Genomic DNA, 13,208 nt, shown 5'->3' on the forward strand with positions numbered 1-13,208 from the left:
AAACCGTAAATAATACGCACATTTTTAGAAGTCTTAGCTATTAGCCTCTTGAAATATTTTGATCAAATCACCATCTCTTTGAGCCCTTAAAGCAAGGTAAGATGCCTCCCGATTACTGACAGATTTGGGGCCAGGTGGAGGGACCACCGAGTGCTGAAGACTGCTGGAGTCTGAATGAATGATGACCTCGGTCCTTTCTGGCACTAAAAATTATTTGGACGCTCAAACATGACCTTAGAACTGAAGAATAATTAGCACAAAGGTAACAGCCCACACACTAAATGAGTAACAGATAAGAGGAATACGAGGTTTGGGCTGGCACTGTCACTCATCTGCAGTTACCTGACTGCAGCATCTGTGCTCAGATGCTTTCCCAGGCTGATTCTGCGGATGTTGATGATAGTTCTCCAAAATCCAGCACTCAGCAAGTGCCTTTCTCGACTTGCTAAGTCACATGTCCAGCTAAAAACAGTATTACTCAAGTTCACAGTCTCATTTTTACTATTTTCTAACATTTGAAAAAATCTCATTTACATTTGTATAAATAAATAGAGATAAAAATGTAAAAATACATGAATAATGCATGAGAGACAATTATTTTAATAAGTAGCCTCTAAATACACTCCATCAGCACAAGCAGAAGAGGCAGTCAGAAAAAGAAGTAACAGTTTACCATGATTAACTGAATTCACTTCTACTGCATACAGCCACAGTTGTATTTTTCTATGTCTAGAAAAATCTAGATTTGGCATTTATTCCATAACCCTGAGCAGGGCTCCTTCTTGCTGCACTAGCTAATCATTAATTCATCATTCATAGATGGAAAAAAAAGTTATCCAAAGCTCAAAAAAGGTTACCAGGAATGCCTGGAAAAACTGATCAAGAAAAGAAACGAGATGTGACCTTTGGCAGAAAGGTAAGTTGTGAAAAAAAATCACTTTCGTTCAAAATATTTTTTCTTCTAAACAGTGAAGTGGTATAATGACTTTTAGAAATGCTTTTTGAAAGTGCAACCCCATTTTTATTTATCTCATGGAAGTTACAGGGAGTACCTGAACACGAGCAAAGCTCATCGGCGGAGAACACCAGGGAGGTGAGGGAGAGCGAAGGGAGAGGGGGAAGAAGCCAACGACCATCGGAGCACAGTCCAAGCCAAACTTCAAACCACAGCCTTGTACAACTCCTTGTGTAATCAAGGAAACTTGCTTAAATTATACCACTGGTGTCCCTGAGGCTCTCACGAAAGACCACGGGCAGCAATCTTTTGCCCCACACACAGCAGGATTCCACATCCCACTCCAAAACTACCAAGAAAGTCTAAAATTACCCCAAAAGCCTGAAAGTACCGCATTGCCCACGGCCCGCCACACCTCCCACCGTGGTGGACCACAACCCTGGTTAAAGCTCCTGGGCTTTCCAGGTGAAACAACCAAGCTGGAGGCTCATCTCCAAACTTTCAAAGGTTCAAAACCGAGACAGATTTGGTGAGATGCCAAAGGCTCCGTAACTAGGGGTGCAATCTGCTCTGAAAATCCAACATCATGCTTGTTGGTAAGAAAATAAGCTCACAATCAGGAGAAAATAACAGCGACGTCACAGAAACTAAGAAAGCTCTGGGTTGGCAAAACCATGCAAAAGAGGAATTTTAAGCCCTAGTTATAGATGCTGTATTATTCATTGCAAATCTCTCATTTCATCCTTTGTCTGTCAAAATGGCTCCTTTAGGCCTAAACCTAACCTTTTTTGGTTTTAATCTCATGTTGAATCTTCAGTAAATGTTTTTAGGTTTGAAGCAAAAGTAGGAAGTGGTAAACATGCTAACATGAGTAACTTAAAATTACCTTATAATGAGCAAAGAAACAAAGCCAAGGGAACTTGAAAAATCAACATTTTCTGGTACACAATTCATACTTAACATTATTTGGGAAATAACTCCTCATAAAAATACTCTTCGAATGTGCAAGTTTCTCATCAATTTGTTCCCTCAGTAACATTAGAGCAATTAGCTCTGGATTTTAAAAAAACAAAACAACTTCAAATGAAAAAAAAAATTCTTCCAAGTTTCACTCAAGTTGTCTGGACATACAATCGCAGGTTCTGAAAAGAAGTGCTGAGCACCGCTAGCTGGGACCACAGCGTCCTTCGACCTTATTTCAAGAGAACACTTTCTGTCAAAGGTAACTTCAAAACCCTGAAAGACTACAACAGCTTCTTTTGCCGACTGCACACTAGTACCATTTTATTACTCGATTACACCTTTAGAACAACCCAACACACTCCAACAGTTTCCAGATTCACTAGATTCCGCTCCCCACAATGGTCAGTGGCAGACCACCTTCCTGTAAGTTATACAAGATCATGTGCAAACATGACAAAACACGAACCAAAACAGCTTCTCTACTTTTTCCAGCCAAACTACCAGGCCTAACAAAAGACAGTAATACCTCTATTTACAAATCTTCTCTGCAAAGTTTATCAATCGGAAGGTAGAAAATGATTAAAGCAATTCTGTATCTGCGCTGTGACATGTCATCTCTAATTAAAGCACTGGACGATGTTTCTGAGGCATGAAGAGAGCTCGTGGTGGTCGCAGGTGACAGGGCTTTGAGGAAGAAGTGGCTGGCACTACCTCTAGTGTAGTAAGGGTTCCGTGGGGATGGTGTACAGAGAGAGGAGACCTGAATTCTCAGCATCGAGCCACAGATCCACTGAATAACTTTTTGAACGATGAGGGAGGGCTAGGGAGGCATTTAAAGCGTGCAGGCTTACTTCTTCAGGTTCAACCACAGGTGGACAATAAAACCAGGGAGAGTAATGATTCAGTCAGAGGCAGGCAGAGACTCCTTGGTGAGATGTATCGGGCCGTATCCCAGCACCACCTTGTCTCTAAGTGCACACAACCCAAGGTTCACTTAAGTCTTCGACTGGTATTTGACTCGGGAGCCAAGAAAGCTGGAGAGGGGCTGGTGCCAAGGGCAGGGAGTGCCAGGCCAAGGGGAATGGCCTGAAGCTGCAGGAGGGCAGATGGAGATGGGATGTGAGGCAGAAATCCTTCCCTGTGAGGGTGCTGAGGCCCTGGCACAGGTTGCCCAGAGAAGCTGTGGCTGCCCCTGGCTCCCTGGCAGTGTTCAAGGCCAGATTGGATGGGGCTTTGGGCAAGCTGGGCTAGTGGAAGGTGTCCCTGCCCATGGCAGGGGTGGGACTGGATGGGCTGTGGGGTCCCTTCCAACCCAAACCAGTCTGGGGTTCTATGGTGAGAAACTCCTTCTGTTGTCACAGCATTTTCTTCCCTGTTTTGATGAAGAGCAACCTGATGACCTGAAATCCATCTGTATGGTACAACATGTTTACCATCGGGCAATAACAGCCACTGTTTGGCCAAGTATGAGTGACATCTTGCACCTGAAGTCACACTTGGCATCACGGAACACTGTTAATATAGGAATTTTAAGATTTGTCTTTATGGCATTTCCCTCAACTCTTGCCATTGCAGTTCACCTTCCTCCAAACTCACTATGAGCATGTTAACACACAACTAGTATTGCCTTGTCTTGAATTCAGTTGTGAGCTTTGGGGATCACTAACCCCGATCTCCTGCCTTCAGACAGAGCGACAAAACCCAGAAATCTCAACAGAGGCAGATGCTACAATTTAAAAGCAGTATTAAATGGTCAGCACAAATGCCAAGAGTTAAGTAAAGGCTTCAGACTACTTACTGCACTGTTTGTGTCTCTGGAGAGCTCTCAGTAAGTGACAGTATTAGTAGCAATTAGTTTAGCAACGGTCCTCTGACAAGTACTTACGATTCCAGTGCTGTGAGAAGTGGATCAGGCTCAGGTATATCCTGGAGTTGATTGCTCTGGTCTCTGCTCAATCTTATGATATCACACAGGGTCTGGGAAGCATTTGATTGCCTCTGTGAACAACGACATACAGCACAGTTCAGTGCTAGCGTCTCAACTTGGCTCATTCTGGCTGCCACAGAGAAAACTTAACACAGCTGGGGATGCAAGGCACTGAATAAATCAGAATTTTTCAGAACAAGTGCTACCAGGCTCTAGAGTATTCATCTGTTAAATATAACAGTGATGTGAATTAGTCAAAGCATTAACAGATTTTAAAATCAAAGAGGAAGGCTTCCTGAACTTAACAATTAAAAGCAGTTAAAGATTTCAGAAAGCGAGGATTCTTTCTTTATCTTCCTGACCAAGTGCGTTAATTTGCAAATTTCAAATACAAGTATTTCATTCTTAGTTCTCACTACTCGGGAGGTTTCCTGCATGAAGGAAAATAAATGGCTTGATAAAACCTTTACAATTTAATTAGTATGTTCTAAAAGGCTTTAAAGTAGTATTTTGATAAATTAATCATCTCATTCTGGCTATCAATCAAAGACTCGCTGTAGCTACTGTATGTATGAGATCTTGGGCTGTCATTGAGCATACAGCCATAAGACAGCACTGCTGAGGGCATACGAATCAGCACATAACTTCCCATTTTTTCTCTCAGAAGGGGCAATTTTTGCTGCGACGAGATGAGGGAATCATATCGTCGGCATTAACACTACACCCAAAGAATCCTGTGCCATCCAGCTCACTTTGCTGCTGGCACTCACAGGAATCTGTGCCCCCAGCCCACCTAAGTCAGAGCTAGAGATCAACGCGCTTCCTTCTCTTTTTCCTGCTTGACACCAGGGATGGCAGTCAACGCCCAAACGTGAAATAATAGTGTAGGAAACCGAAATCCAGACCTAGAGCTCCTGGCTCAGATGTTTTGTAAAAATTATTGAAAGGAAAAAAAGGGGGGGAAAAAAAAAAAAAGAGCACTCGTATAATTTAATACTCAGCACGTCTTTCTCATGGGCTCACAGAACTGCATCTTGTAGATGCTATAACGGAATACCTACTTACTTATGGCCTAAAAAGAATTGAAAGTTATCGCAAACTGTTTAATTTAAAAAGTTTTTCAACAGCCTGTTTCAAATAGCAGGTTCCTACTTAAACCAAGTAAGTTACCGCTGACTGTAGCTACTGAGGTGAACTGATGCAGCAGCAGAATGAACTAAGAAACTAGCAGCAAATTGGTAGATTAAAAATACAAGAAAATGTTTTGGTATTGAGCTTGGCAACCAGCGGAGAGAATATCCATCCATACAGCTTATCTCCCTCCATAAGTCACCTGGGCATTACCAAAGAGACAGAGAGATTCTTCTGGACCTACAGGACCCGCTACCCACAAAGACGAAAGTTAGTCTTGTCATACTCACGTCCTCGTCCTGGCTTGAATGGATCAGTTCCACAAGTCTCTGAATAATCTTTGCTTCATTAAGCCACTGGAGGGAAAGGAAGGGGAAAAGAAAATCCTTGTTTGATGTCACAGAATTCAAAACAAGAGGATCTGCGAGAAGCTTTGCGTAACACAGGCCCTTCAGGAAGGGAAAGCCCTTTCCCTCTATTTTAAAATCAAAGCCGTGGGCCATACACAAACTCCCCTAGGCACAGAGAGAGATGTATTTTCATTTGCATCAGCAGGTACACCCTGCCCAGGGAACTACAAACCTAAATACCTCTGGAAAACAGACTAGATCAGTCATAAACACAATTTCATCTGAAGCAGCACTAGCATAATCATCAACATGTTGTTCTCCTACCATTTCATATTCTTACTGACTTAACTACTGTTTACACAAAATAATTTCTCAGACTTCGAGATGACATAACAATGCTGATATTGCACCTCATCTCCTTGCTCTACACCAACTTCAGACCACTTCCTTTTCTCAGAGAAGCTATCACTTTACCTCCCTTTCCTGACCTCATGCAAACCAAGTACGCCATCTGCAAATGATACCTTCCAGTTTCTTCCTTCCCAGCTTCATCTGCAAGCTCAACGTCTCATCTCCACCCAAGCATTTTCACTCACGTTTCTACAGCCTTTGTTCCAGGCAAACTGCTGGATGTCCAACATCAAGCAAACTATTCCGTCAATCAGTCACACTAATGCATTCTCGGTGGCTTTTGAAATGACTGACCAAACATTAATTAAAAGGAAAAAGACTCTGGAGGTTTCTGCAATGATCTAATCTTCCATCACTCTTCGGATGAGTCATGGAGAAAATGATCAGCCTCCTGCCTTCCACTTCTTTGTAAGAAGGCTCTATGCACATCTTCTCCGCTTGAACGCTCATTTTTATGTTATCTGTTCACATGGCTTCAGCTATAATCCTCACGTTGACTCTTTCCCGGCTTTGCTCTACTAACCTTCCTACAGCTCTCATCCTGCCCTCTCCGATGCCATGCTGAGTATGACGTACGTCTGACTTAAAACAAAAATTCCAGATCACCATTTTTAGTGACTTTTCCCATGAATAATACCGCTGTTTTCTTACTAAGTCTGAAACTTCTGACTTTGTCTCCTTTCTGGTGTCCCTTATTATTGCAAAAATACTAATGCTGTCCAAAAATCTACCCAGCATACAGCTGCAAAACCAAATGTTTCATTCAAGACCATATTTTTAGCTCTGGTTTCTGTAATTTCTTCTTCCCAAGATCCGGTTTACCCAAAAAGTCAAAAACCTGGGTTCCTAAGGCATTTTTCCTCACCAGTCTCTCTACCAACCTATCTCTCCAGATTCTTCTACTGGTTTCTAATTTTCCAGCATCTAAATTAAACTCCTGAACCTTCTTCTCAAGACAACAGAGTAGAGTTGATCCCTCCTGTGTCTTAATACATCAGTCTGGCCCCCTCCAGTCCATTAACAAAGCAACTGTCCATTCCCTCTTGGCTTGTTTAGTCTAGAAGCATCTTTTCCCATCTCCCTGTGCTTGGATCACTACTGGAACCCTTCTTCCAAATCCCAAGACTCGGTCTTCTGATGACAGCTCAGGCAGCTGTCAACTGGCAATTTACCAAAATGGCTTCACCAAAATTAATGAAATTCTCCTCATTAATATCTTCTAAGAAACAGCTGCTCAGATCTACCCGTTATGCCTACCGGCAGCGTCTGTAACAATAAATTTACCCATCTCTCCGCTGTTACATTGGCACGTTTCACTTTTCATCATCAGTTCCACTCCCCGTGCTTGCACAGCTCCGTGACTATGAGCCCAGATTTTGACTGCCACCTCTGGGTATTCCCACCGCATTAACACATTGCACAACAGCAATACAAAACCCCCAAATATTTCTATCCGCTTCTATCTGCAAGTTTCCATTCTTCAAATACTAAGCTCCATCGATACGGTACAGAGGGCGTTTCAGCCTGTTTGTGCTTCGTGCAGAACCCACCTGCCGATCCGTGTCAGCAGAGGAATTTACCTGTCGAAGCTCCATCTACCCTGACGACTTCCACAGCCCAGAAGAAAACCCTTACTAACGCTCCTGCATTACATCTATTTCCTTTCCCTCGCAGAGCACAGCAAGTTAAATCCCAGCCCTCCCTTGCAGTTTCAACGTCATTCAGTGTCCACATCCTCCCCCAGGTCCCACAGCGGTTGAGCCTATGGGCCTCATTAATTAAAATTGGGAATTACACAGTAAGCAAGGATAAGGTTTGCTCTTTTTGCCTGGACTGCCCTAACAGTGGGCTCTGGGGGGAGTTGGATGGCCAGAGAGAGGTACTGAAGAGAGGGAAGCACAAGCTTCATCTGAACAAAGGAATTACTGTTCCTGGGAACAGAGGGACACAGAAAATGAAATTCAAAAGCAAAATAACCCAACTGAAAGAATCTGTTAAGATTAGAAGAGCAATACCAACACTTGGTGCATTAAGAAGCACCTAGTAAACCTGGAAGAGGTCAATTCATCGGCCTCGAGGCTGTTGTCGAAGAGATGGATTTTGACACTCACAAGACAAGGAATACTCGGTAACCGGCTCCTCGAACGACAGCTGTGACACCTGCAGGACTGAGGTACAGTAGCGTTACCCTCAGCATCTCCCTCCAAAGGGTCACACCTGGAACGCAAACTCTCCTGACCGCACGCAACCCAGCAGCGTGTTTACTCTCCCTGAGGAATGACACACTTGTAAGGAATTCATGGACAGAAAACTCACACATATGTGCGACTTGAATTATTCTACAGAAAAAAGAAGACAGCAAGACGCAGGGCCAGCAAGCAGGAGGTGGTTGACGTAGCAGCTGTTTGTTGTCCGCAAACAAACCAGGCTCCTGTTTGCTGCCTCCCGATGAGGGAGCGCTGGGCTGCTGGGGAGCACCTGGATCACGTATGCTCAGGCACCACAGAACAAGTGGGACACGGCAAACTGGTCCGGGCAAACTGGGACGTGGCAGGTAATGAGGCAGCGGGCATGGAAGGGGGTGTGGAGATGCTGCTCGAGGCTGTGTGGGTCTGCAAGATTGGTGCAATCACGGCGGTGACATGCAAGAGGGCATGGTCCCCACCACCAGCTGGGACAACTAAATCTGGCACTTAGGAAGCCTCAACCCACGTGGAGCTCCTGGGAGAGGGCACGGTCAGCCAGGGCCCCGGCTGCAGGACTGCCTGGTGCTTCTCCTCGGAGGACAAAATGGTCCTCACCCACTGCAGGTGCACTCACGTCAAGGCACTGAGCTGTCAGGCAATGGGAGTTATGGGCAGAGGTGACAAGACAATGTAATGTTATATTCTGGATGAACAGAATTTCAACAGGGTTTGTTTTTTGCAGAGACCATGGAAACAGTCAGGGTTTCCTGGACTCTAATTTTGCATGGAAGAAGGGATAGCCAGAGACTGCACAGGAATTAGAGGATGGAGACTCTCGAGGGGGGAGCAGCTGGAAGTTGCAACACGAGAAAAGCTCTTTCACCACCAGGAGATGTGCACTTACAGAACGGGCGTAATGGCTTGGCAGTAACAGGCGAGGAGGAACAGGTTTCCTCAAGGGAGGCGTTGGAGCCTGAAACTCGCCCCAACGAAAGAGGCGGCAGCAGATGAGCGTGGCTGGAGACTCCCTTCTGCAGGGAATGACGAACCCACTCGCCGGCCAGATTTGCTGTTTTGACAAGCACGCTGCTTGCCAGCGGCTCAGCCTCCCCAGCACATGGGAGACTGCCAAGGCTCGGCCAGCCCCTGGCCGACCACCTCTTCCTCCCGATGCCATGTGTGCACCGGTACCACTGCCAAGGGACATCGCAGGCGTGTCAGGAGGAACTACAGGGCCCTGCTAGGGTGAAGCCCTGGGTCAGTCCCTGTGCTGCCCGGTTCAACTCTTGGCTGAGCTTTGGCTTTCCTACCACATCCCTGCCTGCTCAGGCAGCCTCTCACTGCTGCTCCTGGGTGTTCCGTCCCCCCTCCACCATCTTGGCGCTGTCTGTGCATGCGTGAGCTCAGGCAGGAGTGTCCTGCTCGCTCACGCAGGAGGAGCCTAGACACGCTGGAGAAATGACCTCAGAGGAACCTCAGAAGGTCAAGAAAGGCAAAATGCAAAGTCCTGCACGGGGCATGGAATAACGAGGTGAGAGTCAACTAGCCAGGAACAGCTCGCAGAAAAGGCTGAGGGCCCATAGTGGACCTCTTACACCTGGAGTCAGCGTTGTGCCCCTGAGGGCAGCCAGCAGCATGACAGCAGGGATTGCTCCCTTCCATTCTGCACCAGTGAGAGCCATCAAGATACCGGGTCAGGCTGGGGCTCACCAGCACAGGACAGGCATTGCGATAGTGCAGCAGGTCCCGTGGAGGCCCCTGCGATGGTCGGGGCTGGGGCACATGAGGTCACAGGAGAGGCTGAGCGTGGGGTTTGTTCAGCCCAGAGAGGAGAAGGCGATGGGGAGACCCTACTGTGGCCTGCGGCTGCTTAGCAGGGTGGGGAGAGAGGATGGAGCCAGGCTGCTCTTGGAGGTGCTGGGACAAGAGGCACAAGACGCAACACAGGAGATTCCAACCGGGTATTAGGGAAAAAAATAAATCTCCACTTGAGGGTGATCAAACACTGGAAGAGGGCTCAGGCAGGTCTCCAGTTCTGGAGATACTGAAAACCCTGGATAAGACGTCGAGCAATCTATTTAATGGGACCTGCTCTGCAGAGGCAACTGGACCTTCCTGGGGGCCTTCCAACTTGCACTGTCCTATGAACAAATCTTTGAGGTCTTGCAGAGTCAATGCTTAAGAAAGTCTGTTATATTAGGACTTCAGCAAAACTTAGTTTTCTAAAACCTGCTGAAAACATACCTAATAACAGTGTGACTTTGGCTTGCATATTCCTCATCAGCCACAGTAAAAGAAAGATTGTGATTTATTATTTAAGATGGTAATTAAACAAGGGGCTCTGCAGCCATCAACAGACCAAGTTGTCTACTCTCTCAAGGATCACACCACCAACAGTCACTTCACCAAAGTGCTGACATTAAACTTCCCTGAGGACTGATCGTGCAGCAGGACAATTTTTGTACAAGAGAAGGATATCTGTGTAGTCTAATCAAGCCCTGGGAGCCACCATTTCTTTAGGGTAAATACAGCATGAAGAACACGCTCTGTTTATTCCTGTAGTTTAACTGTGAAAGCAACAGAAAAAAGCAGGACAACATGTGGTAGGGTTTTTTTCCTGTGTTATGACCACTATCCATGTTAGACTGACAAAAAGGGTACATGAACATGCAGACCAAGGACAGGCTTCTTTGATGTCACTTATCTGTCCTGGTATTAAAAATGCTTCAAGAAGCAACCCGTATCTGAGCTTTCTTGCTGCACAAGAAGTAAATTATTTAAAGTCAATACTATTTCTTTCACAAATCCACAGAGACATTTCAGGACCAGATGACACCGATCAAAGTGAATATGCTGTCATCCATCTGCACGATGTCAGAGTTGTCCAAAGATATCAAAATGTAGGTGCCTGAAAGACAAGCCTGCTGGAACGACCTCCTTAGAGGATCCTGACGAAGACTCCTCTAGTAGTTTCAATTGTGAGAGACCAGAAACAGGGGGCAGACAGGGCTGTAAAGATGCAACGCAGACAACAGATTATGTCACTTACATTGCACCTACCTGCGGGCTGCTGAATCTGGAGGCTTCCTTGTACAGTGGTGCTCCTGTCCAGCTCAGGACAGAAGTATGGAGGAAAAGCATGTGCTAACAAGGTTTTTTCCTGACAGCACAGCTCTCCAAACCAGCAAATCCAAGCTATATGAACAAAGACTTTGTCTGTCACGCATGGATAGAAGGAAATGGATAAAGAATTGTCATATTTTCATGTTAACTGTATGCCCTCAATTACAGATCAAGGAAGAGAAAGGGGAAAACCACCACAAACTGTAGTTCTGCAAACAGTTTAAAAGAGCCACGAAGCTGATCCGAGGGCTGGAGCACCTCTGCTCTGGAGACCTCAGGCTGAGAGAGTTGGGCTGGTTCAGCCTGGAGAAGAGAAGGCTCCAGGGAGACCTTAGAGCCCCTTCCAGTCCCTGCAGGGGCTCCAGGAAAGCTGGAGAGGGGCTGGTGACAAGGGCAGGGAGTGACAGGCCAAGGGGAAGGGCCTGAAGCTGCAGGAGGGCAGATGGAGATGGGATGTGAGGCAGAAATCCTTCCCTGTGAGGGTGCTGAGGCCCTGGCACAGGGTGCCCAGAGAAGCTGTGGCTGCCCCTGGCTCCCTGGCAGTGTTCAAGGCCAGGTTGGATGGGGCTTTGGGCAACCTGGGCTAGTGGAGGGTGTCCCTGCCCATGGCAGGGGTGGCACTGGATGGGCTGGGAGGTCCCTGCCCACCCAAACCAGGCTGGGATTCTATATGGATAGAGGAATCAATCAACCAGAAGCCGTTAAACACAAGATGACAATACACAGGACGTGATATATAAGAAGTTAATTAAGTGCACACAAACAAACAAGTGCAGCTCAGAAGCTTATCACAGGATAGATCAACTGCTGTTTGATAACAGGTGCACAGCCTTATGGTTACCATCCGATACACTGCTCAACGGACCACGTTCTCCACAATTTCAGCAGTTAGGAGTGAGAGAAGAGTGGCTAAGCAGGAGTGAGAACCTGGGAAGATCAGCCAACTGCAGCTGCATCAGTTCCTGAAAAATTAATAATAATACTTTTCCTCTTGCTAAAACTCCAAAGAGCCTGATACCTCTCCGAGGTGCCCAGCAGCCCACAGAAACATGAAGATTGCTTCAAGACAGAGAACCATTCACATTCATTCGAGCTACAGACAAACAAACAGTATTTTTTTCCTGATGTGATGGAAAGTTAAAGCAGTCCATGAAGTGTAACTTTTACTTCTAACACCTACCAAAAATCAAGATTGCAATTTAACTTTTCCAGAGACTTAAGTTTCTGAATATATTGCCAAAATTGCTGGTAAGTGGCTTCTCTAAGCATTCAATCCCAAATTTCAATATCACTACTACTTTCTGGTTTTCTGACATGTCCTTAAGCCATCAAATTTTTAAATGCTTTGGGATAATACTTAAGACTTGTTTTGGAAAAAAAACCAAACCCTTCAGGAGCACCTCTAGTGCCAGCTGGTATCTTCAACTTCTTTTCATTTTTCTGACTGTGTGAAAACAGGTGGAATTAACTGAATAGGATGGGTTAAATATCCCCCATCCAGAGCTGCCTGTTTGTGTGTGGTTAATATTTGGAGCCATGCTTCCAAGAAAAACACTACTCAGTTAAAATGCCATTTTAACATCACAAGAAAAAATAATTGCATTTATCTTCGCAATGATATTATGCTGCACTACTGTGATGTCTGCCCTGCACTGGTGAGCCCCAGCCTGGCCCCAGTATCCTGACGGGTCTGACCGGAGCTGAGCAGAGGGCAGCAATCCCTGCCCTCGCCCCTCGGGCCATCATGGCCTGGGGTGCGGTTGGACCTTTTCTGCAAAGCTGCTTTCTCTTCCAGAGAATCCTCCATCATTATTATCCTCCGTCAGTCCACCTCTTGAAGGTTTTTTCCTCCCATCTCCTTTCCTGGTATTACTATTTGATGTCAAAAAATGAAGACCTCCTTTCATGGGTGAATGCCCATCTGAGTCCATAAGGAATGCTTTGTGCCTGTCGTTTTTGCTTGTGTACTGCACTACGCACGGGAGGGTTGAGAGGAGGAATCAAGCGATGGGAATCGTCTCTCCTGAGCCTCTGCAATGAACATTTACTGCTCAGCTACCGCGTGGTCGATGCTCCGGACACACAAGACTTAGGCAGCAAAGCTTGCCAAACTTAGAAATCCCAGTGTGGGCTTCAACGACTTGAGTTCTGTTTTCCACATG

At 45.9% G+C, this 13,208-nt stretch overlaps 1 protein-coding gene across 1 annotated transcript in view; it reads right to left on the reverse strand.

Annotated features, from left to right (window-relative positions):
• PPP6R2 (protein phosphatase 6 regulatory subunit 2) overlaps positions 1 to 13,208 on the reverse strand; it is a 110,717-nt gene that overhangs the window by 39,255 nt on the left and 58,254 nt on the right. The window contains exons 6-7 of the mRNA XM_054818939.1: positions 5,267 to 5,332; positions 3,804 to 3,916 (exon numbers count right to left, since the gene is read on the reverse strand). Coding sequence (XP_054674914.1) covers positions 3,804 to 3,916; positions 5,267 to 5,332 — 179 coding nt within the window. The remainder of the gene's footprint in view (positions 1 to 3,803; positions 3,917 to 5,266; positions 5,333 to 13,208) is intronic.

The sequence above is a fragment of the Grus americana genome, chromosome 1 (assembly GCF_028858705.1).
Source record: "Grus americana isolate bGruAme1 chromosome 1, bGruAme1.mat, whole genome shotgun sequence".
Lineage (NCBI taxonomy): Eukaryota > Metazoa > Chordata > Aves > Gruiformes > Gruidae > Grus > Grus americana.